This window comes from Telmatherina bonti (assembly GCF_933228915.1).
Source record: "Telmatherina bonti genome assembly, chromosome: 3".
Lineage (NCBI taxonomy): Eukaryota > Metazoa > Chordata > Actinopteri > Atheriniformes > Telmatherinidae > Telmatherina > Telmatherina bonti.
In genome coordinates, this window is record NC_136621.1 from 39,678,780 (window position 1) to 39,696,700 (window position 17,921).

At 47.3% G+C, this 17,921-nt stretch overlaps 1 protein-coding gene across 1 annotated transcript in view; it reads left to right on the forward strand.

The window, feature by feature from the left end:
- Positions 1-15,628: 15,628 nt before the first annotated feature.
- Positions 15,629-17,921, forward strand: part of cygb2 (cytoglobin 2) — a gene marked incomplete at both ends in the record, with an annotated part of 30,559 nt that continues 28,266 nt past the window's right edge. Inside the window, one exon of the mRNA XM_079264838.1 lies at positions 15,629-15,816. Within this exon, the coding sequence (XP_079120964.1) occupies positions 15,629-15,816 (188 nt within the window). The remainder of the gene's footprint in view (positions 15,817-17,921) is intronic.

A 17,921-nucleotide genomic window follows, 5' to 3' on the forward strand; every position in this document is an offset into this window, starting at 1 on the left:
TAGGTCTGTCCTCCTAGGTCTCGCCCCTTGGGTCTCTCCTCCTAGGTCGTCCTCCTGGGTCATCATCCTGGGTCTGTCCTCCTGGGTCTGTCCTCCTGAGTCTGTCCTCCTGGGTCTGTGCTCCTGGGTCTCTCCTCCTGGGTCCATCCTGCTGGGTCTGTCCTCCTAGGTGTCTCCTCCTGGGTCTGTCCTCCTAGGTCGTCCTCCTGGGTCATCATCCTGGGTCTGTCCTCCTGGGTCTGTCCTCCTGGGTCTGTGCTCCTGGGTCTCTCCTCCTGGGTCCATCCTGCTGGGTCTGTCTTCCTAGGTTCTCCTAGGTCTCTCCTCCTAGGTGTCTCCTCCTGGGTCTGTCCTCCTACGTCCTCCTAGGTCATCCTCCTGGGTCTGTCCTCCTGGGTCTCTCCTCCTGGGTCTCTCCTCCTGGGTCCATCCTCCTGGGTCTGTCCTCCTGGGTCCATCCTTCTAGGTCTCTCCTCCTGGGTCTGTCCTCCTAGGTCCTCCTGGGTCATCCTCCTGGGTCTGTCCTCCTGGGTCCGTCCTTCTAGATCTGTCCTCCTGGGTCCATCCTCCTGCATCCGTCCTTCTAGGTCTGTCCTCCTGGGTCTGTCCTCCTGGGTCCATCCTCCTGGGTCTGTCCTGCTGGGTCTGTCCTCCTGGGTCTGTCCTCCTGGGTCTGTCCTCCTAGGTCCTCCTAGGTTTCTCCTCCTGGGTCTCTCCTCCTAGGTCTCTCCTCCTAGGTCTGTCCTCTTAGGTCCTCCTGGGTCTCTCCTCCTGGGTCTGTCCTCCTAGGTCTGTCCTCTTAGATCCTCCTGGGTACGTCCTTCTGGGTCCATCCTCCTAGGTCTGTCCTCCTGGGTCTCTCCTCCTGGGTCCATCCTCCTGGGTCTGTCCTCCTGGGTCCATCCTTCTAGGTCTCTCCTCCTGGGTCTGTCCTCCTAGGTCCTCCTGGGTCTGTCCTCCTAGGTCCTCCTGGGTCGTCCTCCTGGGTCATCCTCCTGGGTCTGTCCTCCTGGGTCCGTCCTTCTAGATCTGTCCTCCTGGGTCCATCCTCCTGCATCCGTCCTTCTAGGTCATCCTCCTGGGTCTGTCCTCCTGGGTCCATCCTCCTGCGTCCGTCCTTCTAGGTCTGTCCTCCTGGGTCCATCCTCCTGGGTCTGTCCTCCTGGGTCTCTCCTCCTGGGTCTGTCCTCCTGGGTCTGTCCTCCTAGGTCCTCCTAGGTTTTTCCTCCTGGTTCTCTCCTCCTAGGTCTGTCCTCCTGGGTATCTCTTCCTAGGTCTCTCTTAGGTCTGTCCTCCTAGGTCCTCCTGAGTCTGTCCTCCTAGGTCTCTCCTCCTGGGTCTGTCCTCCTAGGTCTCGCCCCTTCGGTCTCTCCTCCTGGGTCTCTCCTCCTGGGTCTTCCTAGGTCTGTTCTCCTGGGTCTCTCCTCCTAGGTCTGTCCTCCTGGGTCTCACCTCCTAGGTCTCTCCTCCTGGGTCTCTCCTCCTATGTCTGTCCTCCTGGGTCTCTCCTCCTAGGTCTCACCCCTTGGGTCTCTCCTCCTGGGTCTCTCCTCCTAAGTCTTTCCTCCTGGGTCTCTCCTCCTAGGTCTCTCCTCCTGGGTCTCTCCTCCTATGTCTGTCCTCCTGGGTCTCTCCTCCTAGGTCTCTCCTCCTAGGTCTCTCCTCCTGGGTCTGTCCTCCTAGGTCTGTCCTCCTAGGTCCTCCTGGGTCTGTCCTCCTATGTCCTCCTAGGTCTGTCCTCCTAGGCCCTCCTAGGTCTCTCCTCCTGGGTTTGTCCTCCTGGGTCTGTCCTCCTGGATCTGTCCTCCTGGGTCTGGCCTCATGGGTCTCTCCTCCTAGGTCTGTCCTCCTGGGTCTCTCCTCCTAGGTCTCTCCTCCTGGGTCTCTCCTCCTAGGTCTTTCCTCCTGGGTCTGTCCTCCTAGGTCCTCCTGGGTCTGTCCTCCTGGGTCTGTCCTCCTAGGTCTCGCCCCTTGGGTCTTTCCTCCTGGGTCTCTCCTCCTAGGTCTTCCTAGGTTTCTCCCCCTGGATCTGTCCTCCTAGGTCTGTCCTCCTGGGTCTCTCCTCCTAGGTCTCTCCTGGGTCTGTCTTCCTAGGTCCTCCTGGGTCTGTCCTCCTAGGTCTTTCCTACTGGGTTGTTCTGTTAGGACCCTCCCCTGGGTCTCCTCCTGGGTCTGTCCTCCTAGGTCCTCCTAGGTTTCTCCTCCTGGGTCTCTCCTCCTAGGTCTGTCCTCCTGGGTATCTCTTCCTAGGTCTCTCTTGGGTCTGTCCTCCTAGGTCCTCCTGAGTCTGTCTTCCTCCCTAGGTCTCTCCTCCTGGGTCTGTCCCCCTAGGTCTCGCCCCTTGGGTCTCTCCTCCTGGTCTCTCCTCCTAGGTCTTCCTAGGTCTGTCCTCCTGGGTCTCTCCTCCTAGGTCTGTCCTCCTGGGTCTCGCCTCATAGGTCTCTCCTCCTATGTCTGTCCTCCTGGGTCTCTCCTCCTAGGTCTCTCCTCCTGGGTCTCGCCCCTTGGGTCTCTCCTCCTGGGTCTCTCCTCCTGGGTCTCTCCTCCCTAGGTCTCTCCTCCTGGGTCTGTCCTCCTGGGTCTCGCCCCTTGGGTCTCTCCTCCTGGGTCTCTCCTCCTAGGTCTTCCTAGGTCTGTCCTCCTGGGTCTCTCCTCCTAGGTCCTCCTGGGTCTGTCCTCCTAGGTCTCTCCTCCTGGGTTGTTCTGCTAGGACTCTCCTCCTGGGTCTCCTCCTGGGTCTCTCCTCCTAGGTCCTCCTAGGTTTCTCCTCCTGGGTCTCTCCTCCTAGGTCTGTCCTCCTGGGTATCTCTTCCTAGGTCTCTCTTGGGTCTGTCCTCCTAGGTCCTCCTGAGTCTGTCCTCCTAGGTCTCTCCTCCTGGGTCTCTCCTCCTAGGTCTTCCTAGGTCTGTCCTCCTGGGTCTCTCCTCCTAGGTCTTCCTAGGTCTGTCCTCCTGGGTCTCTCCTCCTAGGTCCTCCTAGGTTTCTCCTCCTGGGTCTCTCCTCCTAGGTCTGTCCTCCTGGGTATCTCTTCCTAGGTCTCTCTTGGGTCTGTCCTCCTAGGTCCTCCTGAGTCTGTCCTCCTAGGTCTCTCCTCCTGGGTCTCTCCTCCTAGGTCTTCCTAGGTCTGTCCTCCTGGGTCTCTCCTCCTAGGTCTTCCTAGGTCTGTCCTCCTGGGTCTCTCCTCCTAGGTCTCGCCTCCTGGGTCTCGCCTCCTATGTCTGTCCTCCTGGGTCTCTCCTCCTAGGTCTCTCTCCTCCTGGGTCTCTCCTCCTAGGTCTCTCCTCCTGGGTCTGTCCTCCTAGGTCTCGCCCCTTGGCTCTCTCCTCCTGGGTCTCTCCTCCTAGGTCTTCCTAGGTCTGTCCTCCTGGGTCTCTCCTCCTGGGTCTCGCCTCCTAGGTCTCTCCTCCTGGGTCTCTCCTCCTATGTTTGTCCTCCTGGGTCTCTCCTCCTAGGTCTCTCTCCTCCTGGGTCTCTCCTCCCTAGGTCTCTCCTCCTGGGTCTCTCCTCCTATGTCTGTCCTCCTGGGTCTGTCCTCCTGGGTCTCTCCTCCTAGGTCTCTCTCCTCCTGGGTCTCTCCTCCCTAGGTCTCTCCTCCTGGGTCTGTCCTCCTAGGTCTCGCCCCTTGGGTCTCTCCTCCTGGGTCTCTCCTCCTAGGTCTTCCTAGGTCTGTCCTCCTGGGTCTCTCCTCCTAGGTCTGTCCTCCTGGGTCTCGCCTCCTAGGTCTCTCCTCCTGGGTCTCTCCTCCTATGTCTGTCCTCCTGGGTCTCTCCTCCTAGGTCTCTCCTCCTAGGTCTCGCCCCTTGGGTCTCTCCTCCTGGGTCTCTCCTCCTGGGTCTCTCCTCCCTAGGTCTCTCCTCCTGGGTCTGTCCTCCTGGGTCTCGCCCCTTGGGTCTCTCCTCCTGGGTCTCTCCTCCTAGGTCTTCCTAGGTCTGTCCTCCTGGGTCTCTCCTCCTAGGTCTCTCCTGGGTCTGTCTTCCTAGGTCCTCCTGGGTCTGTTCTCCTAGGTCTCTCCTCCTGGGTTGTTCTGCTAGGACTCTCCTCCTGGGTCTCTCCTCCTAGGTCTTCCTAGGTCTGTCCTCCTGGGTCTCGCCTCCAAGGTCTCGCCTCCTAGGTCTCTCCTCCTGGGTCTCTCCTCCTATGTCTGTCCTCCTGGGTCTCTCCTCCTAGGTCTCTCCTCCTGGGTCTCTCCTCCTGGGTCTCTCCTCCTAGGTCTCTCCTCCTGGGTCTGTCCTCCTAAGTCCTCCTGGGCCTGTCCTCTCGGGTCTGTCCTCTTCGCTACCCCCTGGTCCGGTTTCCTTTACACTCTGTCCACATTTCCATCCGTTTCTTTGGGACTATGATTAAATCTTAGTCGCAAAGGGGGGGTGATATACCACCTGCTGCAGGTAGACCGTCTTGATGACCTGTGAGACCAGCCGGATCCAGTTTTAGACCAGATGCTGCAAAGTCAAGGAAAACACTCATATTCCACAGCAGCTGCTTCCATACGGGTCAAACGGTGAATTATTCATCTAGAAATTAGCCTCATTTTAATTAAAACTGCACCAAACGTCCAGTTTTTATATATAATTTTTCTTTAACTTTTCATCTTAAACTCATTTAATTCAACGTGCAGCTTTAATTACATTCTGTTTTATTTATATTCCCTGTAAGAACATGTAAACATGAATTTATGAGTTAATGTTTTAGAGATTTTCATTTGAAACAATAAAACAATTAAACATTTTTCTGTCATACACACTTGTAGTATTTTGGCTGAACGTACCTCGTGCAGGCTGCAGATGGCAGTAAGATCCAACACAAACCTTTCATCGCTTCTCCTCCGTCTTTACCCTCTCATGTATGTTCACATGCTGCACATGTACACGGTTTGTACTGTTGCTCCTGTTAATATGGGTTTACCTGTAAAATAATCCTGAGGTGTCATAAACATCTGTTTTCTAAACCAGCGTCAGTCCGAATCATACCAAATTTTCTCAACTTCTTATATTTTAACCTTTAAACTTCTATTATTTGCCAACATTTCAGTCAGTTTTATAGTTTAAAAACACAAAAATAAACATTATCCAACACGGTTTAACTGGTTTATGTTAACAATCAGCAACAAAAGTCAGACTTTAAGTTTCATTGATGACCTGCAGAGTGAAAAAGGCTTCGCCACCTCTTCGCTTCAGCTCTGCGAAACTTCGCGCTGATAACGGCTTTTATCTACAGAAGCAAAAAATATTCAGATGAGGAGAAAATAGCTTATTTCCATTTGGAGTCACATTAAAAGGACATTTATAACATTTTCTGTGTCGTTATTGATGTGTTATGACCTTCACTAATAATCTGACACATTCTGGTCATTTTAGATTTCTTTCAGTCCACCATCTTTTTTTTTATTCTTTTCTATTCTACAGTCATTTAGCAGACACTTTTATCCAAAGTGACTTACATATGAGTGAGAACAAAACAAGCACAAAAACAAACAGTAGAGGACATCGTAGGAAGATGCTGGTGGACTGTCCAGTTGGATGCAAATCCTTGCATGAAGTGCTACAGGCTTTTTTTTTTTTCTTTTTCTTTTTTTTTTTGGTTTTACTCCCTTCCCACCATATAATATCACCTGTGTTACAATACAAAAAATTCATATCATAAAGTTTGTTGCAAAGAACTGGGCTAAGTTCTCCAACTTTCCAATAAATACAACTATACTAAGAGTTGAAGTGCTCCTTGAAGAGCTGAGTCTTCAGCTGGGTCTGAAAAGTAGACAGGGACTCTGCAGAGCGGACAGAGTTTGGGAGATCATTCCACCATCGTGGAACAACAGAGGAAAAGAGTCTGGCTGGTGATTTAGTCCCACGTTGTGGTGGTAACACGAGGCGTCTTTCACTGGTGGAACGTAGCTGTCGACAGGGAATGTAGGCCTGGATTAGGGAGTGAAGGTATATGGGAGCTGCTTGAGTTATTGTTTTGGAAGCCAGAAGCAAGGCTTTGAATTTGATGTGAGCTGCAACCGGAAGCCAGTGAAAAACGATTAGCAGTATTCTGTCAGGTACAGTCTGATTCTCTTGATGTTGTAGAGAGCATATCGGCAGGTATGGGCAACCGAGGCAACATGGACCTTAAAGGTCAGCCGGTCATCCACCAAGACCCAAAGATTCCGGGCAGCAGGCGTGGGAACAAGTGTGACAGATTCAAGCTTCACACTTAATTGCGGATGTAAGGAAGGATTGGCTGGGCAGACAATGAGCTCTGTCTTGGACAGATTGTGCTGAAGGTGGTGAGCTTTCATCCATGCCGAGATATCAGCAAGGCAAGCTGATATTCTCATTGAGACGGTTGTGTCATCTGGAGGAAAGGAGAGGAAAAGCTGAGTGTCATCAGCATAACAGTGATAGGAGAAGCCGTGAGAACTGCACCAAGTGAGGAGGTGTAGAGTGAGAAGAGAAGAGGGCTGAGCACCGACCCTTGAGGCACCCCTGTTTTCAACTCATGTGAGCTGGACACTTCTCCTCGCCAGGATACTTTTTAACCTGTCTGTCCAGCATGGTGATGGTCTGGCGGCCACTGGTTCGGACCGGACTGGACAGGACCGTTCTGTAACGGACAGGACTGGACTGGACCAGACCGGATTGGACCAAAATGGACCGGACCAGACTAAAACAGATTGGACTGGACTGGACTGGACTGGACTGGACTGGACCGGACAGGGCCGGACTGATACGGACAGAACTGGACTGGAGTTGACCAGACTGTAACAGGCCGGACCTGACTGGACTGGACTGGACTGGACCAGACTGGACAGAACTGGACTGGAGTTGACCAGACTGTAACAGGCCGGACCAGACCGGATTGGACCAGACCGGACTGGACCAGACTGGAGTGGACCAGACCAGAGTGGACCAGACCGGACTGGACCAGACTGGAGTGGACCAGACCAGAGTGGACCAGACCGGACTGGACCAGACTGGACCGGAGAAACAGCCGAGGTAAAATGATGAAAAAGCAGAAATAAGAAAAGACAGAAAAACTTTGAACATTTTGAAAACATGATAAAAAACAAAACAAACGAAGATTCATTCTGCAGTGTTTTAACAACAAGCTGCTGCAACAAAACATCGTCTGAACCTGGAAGGAAACACGACACACACCATCAGGAGGAAAACTGTCAAACACACAAACACATAAACACAACACCAGCATGTCTCTATGTGTGTCTGCCTGTGTCTGTCTGTCTGCTGGTGTGTGTGTGTGTGTGTGTGTAAATGTGTGTAAGTGTGTGTACTACACATTACCATTGAGCTGCGTTGAGTAATCATACAAACAACCCCCCTCCAAGGATCACCAATAGGACCAAAGGTCCCAGTCAACCAGCAGCTTAAGGAGAGCCCAGAGCCGAGACCCCCCCCCATTCCCATCTCCCTCAGATGCATAACACCATGGCAACCCCCAGGGGGCCACAGGCCCCCCAGCAGTGATGCCAGCCTGGACCATAAACCAGCAAACCGAACCCTCCCCATGCTGGTGGTTGGAGGGTTAATTATTGGCTTCTCAAGTCGCCTCTGGGCACAATGGAGCTCACACACACACACACACACACACACACACACACACACACACACACACACACACAGATCCATCCCTTTTTTGTCTAGACCGCCATTTATCAGAGATCTCCACCTTCTGCAGGCAGAGATAAGGAAAGTGAAACATGTCGTGTTCGATACCGCGGCAGCAGATGGGACTGATAAACACGCGTGACCTCCTCTGGCTCTACGTCCTCGTCTGCAGGGCTCCGACATGTCTCCACCTGAAGAGGACATTTTCTGTGTCGCCGAGTTTTTACGGTGCAGAAATAATGTTTCTACATGAGGAGAAGAGTATTTTCTTTCTGCACGCTGAGCTGAACACTCGTAGCCGGATGAAATTAGAAGAATGATCGAAGACAGTCACACTGTGATCAGATCTGTGATCAGATTTGTTGTTTGATCTTTCTCCAACAGTCCGCTTTAATGACCCCAGAGCACCTCCTAAACACAACACACACACACACACACACACACTTCCCTCTGATTTAATTTATTTTAGTTATTTATTGCAACGTGTCCCGTCCAGCTTTGCCTTCATAAGACTTCTCATCATAGTTATAAGTATTTCACATGTTTTTACAGATGACTTTACAGGAGGAGACTCCCTCTGGATGCGGACCAACACGACGTGAATCCCAGGGCTGGACTGGGACTGGAACTGGGACCGAAAACCAGCCCGGGTTCTAATAAAAAAAACGATGAATGAAAACCTCCTTGTGACAGTGTTTATACGCTGTATTTGTCTGGTCCACTAAAACCTGCATCATCCTCCCAGTAGAAAACCAGAAGGCTCCCAGTTCAGCTCATGTCAACCTGAACAATGTAGGAAATCCTGACTGAGAAGAACAAGACGGAAGACGTGATTTATGTTCAGTATAAGTTAAATTTTCATAAACAATTTATTCACTGCATCAACAAACAGACATCTCTCTCATGGATGGATGAATAAGTGGATGAATTGATGGATCGATGATGGACGTATGGATGATGGATGGACGGATAGATGGATGGTTGGATGGATGGATGATGGATGGATGGATGATGGATGGATGGATTGATGAATAAGTGGATGAATTGATGGATCGATGATGGATGTATGGATGATTGATGGATGGATGGATGATGGATGGACAGATGATGGATGGATGGATGGATGATGGATGTATGGATAATGGATGGATGGATGGATGAATAAATGGATGAATTGATCGATCGATGATGGACGTATGGATGATTGATGGATGGATGGATGATGGTTGGACAGATGATGGATGGATGGATGGATGGATGGATGGATGGATAATGGATGGATGGATGGATGGATGGATGGATGGATGGATAATGGATGGATGGATGGATGAATAAATGGATGAATTGATCGATCGATGATGGACGTATGGATGATTGATGGATGATGGTTGGACAGATGATGGATGGATGGATGGATGGATGGATGGATGATGGTTGGACAGATGATGGACGGATGGATGGATGATGGATGGATGGATGGATGATGGATGGATGGATGGATGGATGGATGATGGTTGGACAGATGATGGACGGATGGATGGATGGATGGATGATGGATGGATGGATGGATGATGGATGGATGGATGGATGGATGGATGGATGGATGATGGTTGGACAGATGATGGACGGATGGATGGATGATGGATGGATGGATGGATGATGGATGGATGGATGGATGGATGGATGGATGATGGTTGGACAGATGATGGACGGATGGATGGATGAAGCTTAGAATTCAGATTTATACGAAGGTTTACTGCAGACATTTTTCCTTCAGCTGATGCAGAAGCACCAACATTTATGTTTGGTTTCCATCTGTCTCTGTATTTTTAGAAACACGACGTCCGCAGACGAGATTTCTCGGATCGGTTCTGGTTGGGAGCCTGAAGGAATGAAAGCAGTCTCTGGAACCATCCTAACATGTGATGGAGTCTCAGAGCAGCAACGCCAGACGAGTCCCAGGAGTTATTACAGAGAGGGAGCAGCTTTATCAAACACGAAGCAGAGCTGGGTGTGATCACAGTCTGGGATAAATCGAAGCTCATAAGTCTGGAAACAACCATGTTTTAGTGGAAGTGGCTCCAGAAGGACTGTGATTTAGTGGTAATGCTCAGCTGTAGTTTATAACCTGCTTGTGCACTGTTTCAGCTTCTTGTCTTATTTTTCTGCTCAGCTGCTGTTTGTCCTGATGCGATATCCTCCGCTCCACTAAATGATGTACAGAATATGAAGTGATGATATACTTATATATATAAACCATATGATGATATATATAAACCATCAGCAACATCACTGCTGATGGTTTGTTTCCCCTTAAAGTCCAAGAATCTGAAGGTTTAATAAAGATGAAACAAGATGTTTGTAAAGCTTTTATTGGCTTATAAACGGCATCAATCAATCAATCCTCTGGGATCTGTAGTTGTTTAAAGTGGATAAGTAGGTGTTTTTAAAGCATTGGTGAAGTCTGTGAGAGGGTGTAACGATACTCTGGAGTCGATACGTCGATAACAACCAGTCAGAATATCAGATTACATCATTTTTCAAAGGTTTGTGATACAAAACAGAACAGTTGTTATCACTACAGAGAACTATACGCAATAATCTGCATTTAATGCCAAGAAAAACTGTTTTCCTTCAGTGTCACATGATCATATCAGCCAATCAGATATCGTATCATAGCAAAGCCATTTATTTACTGGTTTAATGCAAGTTATTGCACGTTTTGTCATATTTAATACATCATATTACTTTTATATAACATATTTTCCATTTAATAAATGTGAATATTTTCATATTAATCTGTAGTTTAATTTAGTTTCACTCAGAGCTTCTACTTATTTTAACTTAGCAACAGTGTGTTTGTGCATTGGTACGCATATTTTCATTAATTTTTTTTCATTAAAGAGCTTTATTTTAGTGGATTTGTCATTTGTAAATATAGTTATGTTTCATATTTTGATCCAGCCTTAAACTGAACTACTGAACACAGAGTCAAGCACAAAAAAAGCTAAATTCTGAACAACATTTGAACACTTTAAATTGGTTTATTTCACCCTTTTTTAACAACACTCAGCACTTTCGCTTCCTCTGAATATAGAGACATCATCCCAGTCAAAGTAAAAACCAGTCCTTTCTAAAGATTCAGCTGTCTCAGACAGGAATCTGTTCTTCTGATTCACTAAAATGAATCGGCTCTTAGAGTCGGCTCGTTTGTGAACAAAACACCACTCCAATGAATCATGGCCCACCACTTCAGACACCACAGAATTTTATTTTAATCACTTTCTTACATCATCTTCTGACCCAGATCCACATCTGGAACGTTGGGATCAAATTAACAGCTAGTTGACAGGTGAGAGCTGAACAAATGTAAGGAGATGAGGAGTGTTGAACCTCCAATGAACCTGTAACCTGAGGGACACTTCAAATCTTCGTCATGGTGTTGAACCAGCATCATCTCATCACACCTGTCACTTCCATTGACAACAGTGTCTCAGGAACAGTTAGCGTGTTACTCAGAGAGGTAAAGTGGGATGGATATCTGACCTTTAGCTGGTCTACCGAGTTTTTCCAGCATTTCTATACGTCCAGGAGGTTTACAATCCAAACACAACATGTAGTGTTTATTCAGACTCTAGATGGTAAATCCACCATTATTTATCACATCTTCATCCTCAAGACAGCTTTGAAATAATGATGAAGTTACTTCCTGTCAGACTTTCCACCAATCAGAGAACTTAAACTAATGGCAATGTCCAATCAGGAGCAGCCAAAAAAACAGAAAGCAGAAAAATAATGATCCTCTATGGCTGGAATAAAGCCAAGAAGACGTTTGTGATGCAGCTGAATCTGTACTGTGCCCACTACGGTATCTGTTAATATGAGGGAATTCCTGTTGCTGTGAAGTTGAAGTGTGGGTTAACATAACCTTGTCTGCAAGCTTAAGTCTCACATTTACCAAAAATGTTCAAATATTCTATTAAAAATATTAATATATAATTAGATGTTGTGTTTTGAATGATGTGCAGATGAGAAAAGGCTTGGTCACTGCTGATCTCTGTGTTATTTCTACAAACTTCTGTTTTTGTCTTCTGGTTGGTATTTATGCTGCTTTATCTAGTCATACATTCATTTTACATGATTTTAGCCTCAGAATCTGACAGCTGAGGCATGGAAATGTCACGTCTGCATGGAAACATCACGTTTGAGTGGAAACATCACGTCTACATGGAAATGTCACATCTGCATGGAAATGTCACATCAGCATGGAAACGTCAGGTCTACATGGAAACGTCACATCTACATGGAAACGTCACGTCTGCATGGAAACGTCATGTCTGCATGGAAACGTCACGTCTGATTCGAAACATCATGTCTGCATGAAAATGTCACATCTGCATTGAAACATCACGTCTGCGTGGAAACATCACGTCTGCATAGAAACATCATGTCTGCATGGAAACGCCACGCTTACATGGAAACATCATGTCTGCATGGAAATGTCACGCTTACATGAAAACATCACGTCTGCATGGATATGTCACGTCTGCATGGAAATGTAACGTCTGCACAGAAACATCTGGTCTGCATGGAAACATACGGTCTGCATGGAAACATCACATCTGCATGGAAACGTCACGTCTACATGGAAACGTCATGTCTGCATGGAAACGTCACATCTGCATTGAAACATCATGTCTGCGTGGAAACATCACGTCTGCATAGAAACATCACATCTGCATGGAAACGTTACGTCTGATTCGAAACATCATGTCTGCATGGAAATGTCACATCTGCATTGAAACATCACGTCTGCGTGGAAACATCACGTCTGCATAGAAACATCATGTCTGCATGGAAATGCCACGCTTACATGGAAACATCATGTCTGCATGGAAACGTCACGCTTACATGGAAACATCACGTCTGCATGGAAACGTCACGCTTACATGAAAACATCACGTCTGCATGGAGATGTCACGTCTGCATGGAAATGTAACGTCTGCACGGAAACATCTGGTCTGCATGGAAACATACGGCCTGCATGGAAATGTCACGTCTGCGTGGAAACATCACATCTGCATGGAAATGTCACATCTGCATGGAAACATCAAATCTGCATGAAATGTCACATCTGCATGGAAACATCACGTCTGCATGGAAACATCACATCTGCAAGGAAACATCACGTCTGCATGGAAACGTCAAATCTGCATGGAAATGTCATGTTTGCATGTAAACATCACGTCTACGTGGAAACGTCACGTCTGACTCGAAACATCATGTCTGCATGAAAACATCATGTCTGCATAGAAATATCCGGTCTGCATGGAAATGTCACGTCTGCATGAAAACGTCACGTCTGCATGGAAACATCATGTCTGCGTGTAAACATCACGTCTGCGTGGAAACATCACGTCTGCATGGAAACATCACATCTGCGTGGAAACATCACGTCTGCATGGAAACATCATGTCTGCATGGAAACGTCAAATCTGCATGAAACATCATGTCTGCATGGAAACATCACATCTGCATGGAAATGTCACGTCTGCGTGGAAACATCACGTCTGCATGGAAATGTCACATCTGCATGGAAACGTCAAATCTGCATGAAATGTCACATCTGCGTGTAAACATCATGTCTGCATGGAAATATCACGTCTACGTGGAAACGTCACGTCTGCATGGAAATGTCACATCTGCATGGGAACATCATGTCTGCGTGTAAACATCACGTCTGCATGGAAACATCATGTCTGCGTGGAAACATCACGTCTCACTCGAAACATCACGTCTCACTCGAAACATCATGTCTGCATGAAAACATCACGTCTGCATAGAAACATCCGGTCTGCATGGAAATGTCACGTCTGCATGGAAACGTCACGTCTGCGTGGAAACATCACGTCTGCGTGGAAAAATCACGTCTGCGTGGAAACATCACGTCTGCGTGGAAAAATCATGTCTGCGTGGAAACATCACGTCTGCGTGGAAACATCACGTCTGCGTGGAAAAATCACGTCTGCGTGGAAAAATCATGTCTGCATGGAAATGTCATATCTGCATGACACATCATGTCTGCATGGAAAAGTCACGTCTACGTGGAAACATCACGTCTGCATAGAAACATCCGGTCTGCATGGAAATGTCACGTCTGCATGGAAACGTCACGTCTGCGTGGAAACATCACGTCTGCGTGGAAAAATCACGTCTGCGTGGAAACATCACGTCTGCGTGGAAAAATCATGTCTGCGTGGAAACATCACGTCTGCGTGGAAACATCACGTCTGCGTGGAAAAATCATGTCTGCATGGAAATGTCATATCTGCATGACACATCATGTCTGCATGGAAAAGTCACGTCTACGTGGAAACATCACGTCTGCATGGAAACATCAAGTCTGCATGGAAAAGTCAAATCTGCATGAAACATCATGTCTGCATGGAAACATCACGTCTGCATGGAAATGTCACAACTGCATGGAAATGTCACATCTGCATGGAAATGTCACATCTGCATGGAAACATCACGTCTGCATGGAAATCTCACACCTGCATGGAAACGTCACGTCTGCATGGAAACATGTCTGCGTGGAAACATCACGTCTGCATGGAAACATCACGTCTGCATGGAAATGTCACATCTGCATGGAAACGTCACGTCTGCGTGGAAACATCACGTCTGCATGGAAACATCACGCCTGCATGGAAACGTCAAATCTGCATGAAACATCATGTCTGCATGGAAACATCACGTCTGCATGGAAATGTCACAACTACATGGAAATGTCACATCAGCATGGAAACGTCACGTCTGCATGGTAACGTCACGTCTGCGTGGAAACATCACGTCTGCATGAAAATGTCACATCTGCATGGAAACGTCACGTCTGAATGGGAACGTCACGTCTGCGTGGAAACATCACGTCTGCATGGAAATGTCACATCTGCATGGAAACATCACGTCTGCATGGATACGTCACGTCTGACTCGAAACATCATGTCTTCATGGAAATGTCACGTCTGCATGAAAACATCACATCTGCATGGAAACGTCACGTCTGCATGGATATGTCACATCTGCATGGAAACAGTACGTCTGCTTGGAAACATCACGTCTGACTCGAAACATCACGTCTGACTCAAAACATCATGTCTGCATGGAAACACCCGGTCTGCATGGAAACATCATATCTGCATGGAAACATCACGTCTGTGTGGAAACATCACATCTGCATGGAAACATCACGTCTGCCTGGAAACATCACTTCTGCATGCTGACGGGGATTAAACGGTTGAGTTGCTTCATGCATTTTATATGAAAAATCATGTAGTTTTAAAGGTTAATCCAACTTAACCTCGAGCCAACCCTGCTAATGATGTCCTTATTCCAGGCATTTGCACAGCATCTAAACCAGCCAACCACATACAGAGATGGATTCTCAGTGGTTGGATGTGTCAATATGTGCGTTCAGTCATGTGAGTTCGGGGGGGGGGGGTTGGTGTCAGAGACCCTCAACGCTCCCTCTCTCCTCCTCTTCTGTCTCCTCCAGATTTCTCCACCCCTCCTTTTCTGCGCTCTCATTCCAGTAGGTCCTCTCAGCACAGCCGGCGCGTGCCTCTCCTCCTCTTCCACAGCACGAGGAGACGGAGGAGCAGCACCAGCATCCCTCACTCAGGGGGGAGGACGGGGAGGCGGAGCGCGAGACAACTGAGACAGAAGTTTTTAGTTGGGGAGAAGAGCAGCGAGGGGGAGTTGGGAGGAACATCTCAACTGGCAGCAGGGTGATCAGGAGCTTCTCTTCCCCCTCCTTGCTTTTCTTGTTTGGGGGGGTTACCAGCACTGCTTGGCTCTCCTCCCTCCCTCTTTCTCCTCGTCCTCTCCTCTGCTCCTCTTCTCATCCCGACTCCTTCCCAGCTCCCGCCGTGGGGTCTCAGCTCTCCATCTCCCTTCCCCCCTCCCTGGCTCCCTACCTCCCCCGGGCGCTGCTGGGAGCCTCCGGGCTGCTGCGCCGCAGGAGGATGTCTCGCAGGGAGTCTCCGCCGCCTCCCTCTCCGCCTCCTCAGCTGCTGGGGGGGCAGAAGGAGGAGAGCGAGGACCGCCCGGAGCGCGCGGAGCCGCTCACGGACACGGAGAGGGAGATCATCCAGGACACGTGGGGGCACGTCTACAAGAACTGCGAGGACGTGGGGGTGTCTGTGCTCATAAGGTGAGTTCTTGTTCTGAGTTCAGACATGATCAAGTTTCAGTTCGGATTCAACTCGTTTTTCTATTGTTTTTTAAAAAAAATTGTTTTCTATTGTTTTTATTTATTTATTGTTTATTGTCTCTTGTTTTTCTCGCATCTGAGGGGATGGAAGGATGTGATGACAGGAGAACAGGATCATTTTCATCCCCTCAGATTCAGGCTGATAGTACAAGTATCGTTGATGCAGATATACTTCTTTCTGGAACTTTCAGCATCATTCATGGCTTTTAATTAATTATTGATCCGGATAATGATCATACAAATAAATTCCAACTTTAGTCAAATGAAAGATTTTTATTCACAAACTACATGGCAGAACTGAGAAATTTAAATTAAAATCTTTTTGTTTCTAAACAAGGAATGACAACATCAACAATGTAACAAAATAATAAATAAAACTCCATTATTCCTTTTTATAACACAGTTATTTAAGAAAGTTGGATTTAATTCACATTCTTTGTTTTTTTTTTTTGTTTGTTTTTTTTTTTACCTCCAAAACAAAACATATCGATCCCGTCACGGTGTCAAATGATCCCAATACCAGCCTCTCAATACAGTAGCGTCCTGCAGGATGTTTTGAAGAATGGATGGAAGCTTGTTTCTTAAACAACGATATTAATAATGGTTCTTGTGGGCTGGAATCGTACCAGCAGCAGCCCCCAAGACAAAGAGTACCCCAACAAATTGCTCAGTTCTCTCCATGCAACTTCCTATATCAGCACATCAGGGCTCCTAAAGAACCTCCTTCCCATCATCCTCTACCTCACTCCTTTCACTTTGTAAACACACATCTGTCTTTAATTCCACGCATATCAGTATCACAGCCTGTTAACAGAACATCTGAACAGTTAAACTCACCAAGAACATTACTGTATATCGTTACAATACTGATGATATTTGGCCCAAATTATCCAGCTCTACCTTTAAAACATGCTAAAATCTGCTGAATCGTCCCGAAGAATTAAATTCAACACAATTACATCCATTTGCTGGGGTTCTTTATAGAAATGAAAAGTAAACTAAACCTCGGGATCAAGTGAATGCAGCATTTAATGTACTATAATGCTCTGCATCATCACAATGCTGCATTTATAAGCATCATCTGCAGGTTAGATTTAAAACAAGTCTTTTTCAGGTTGACTTAATTATTCCCACATTGTCCCCCGCCCTCTTGTGCCCCTGTTTGCCCCATCAAAGATTTTCTAGATCCGCCCCTGCATATACCTGCTGTGCAAAATGTAGTGATGCAACAGTAATTACTGCTGGCATAACGAACTATTATAAACTCTTTCATGTTTCATAACGTGCAGCACAAACTGCTTAACATCACAAATGAGCATAAACATTTAAATGACATTAAATCTAATTAAATGACAATTTCTAATCTCCTAATTAAGCCCTTCCTGACCTCAACCTGTAAGGCTTTCTGTGTCTTTCAGCTAAATGATGTTTTCAATTCAAAGTCAGTGACAAACAATATAAATGTTTTCAGAATGCAATTAGATCAAATGATTTTTTCTTTGTTTTTAGATCACATGCAGCTTTATTATTCTTTATGTGCAGAAATTTCCCTGATATCTATACACAAATTATAAACATTTTGTCAGCATTTACTCCTTCAGTGGAAACCTTTTGAACCTTTTTAAATCTTTGGTAGTTTAAGTCCTGCTGAAGGACAACAGCCTGAGTTCTGCAGCCTGTCTGCACAATGCCATGACTGACTGAGCCGAGCCAACACCGCGCTCCAGGCTAGCCTCAGAAGAAGAAACGTAACAAGGGAAATAAATCTGCATCATTCCACAACCATGCATCTGCAACCACGGCAACAGCTTTCAGGACTTTTGCACAATTGGTCAGACTTGCCAAACACATGAAAAGTAACAGAAATGCTACTCTGGATTAATGAAGCTGCAGCTTTTTCTATAAAATGGTTTTAGCTGCTGAATTTCACCAAAATGTTTGCATATCTGGAAGTAAACGCAGGCGTTGCCTTCGGACCGGTCATCCAAACACACAACCCACATGTGCAGACCAGTTCCAGGTGGAAATGACAAAACAGCAAGAAA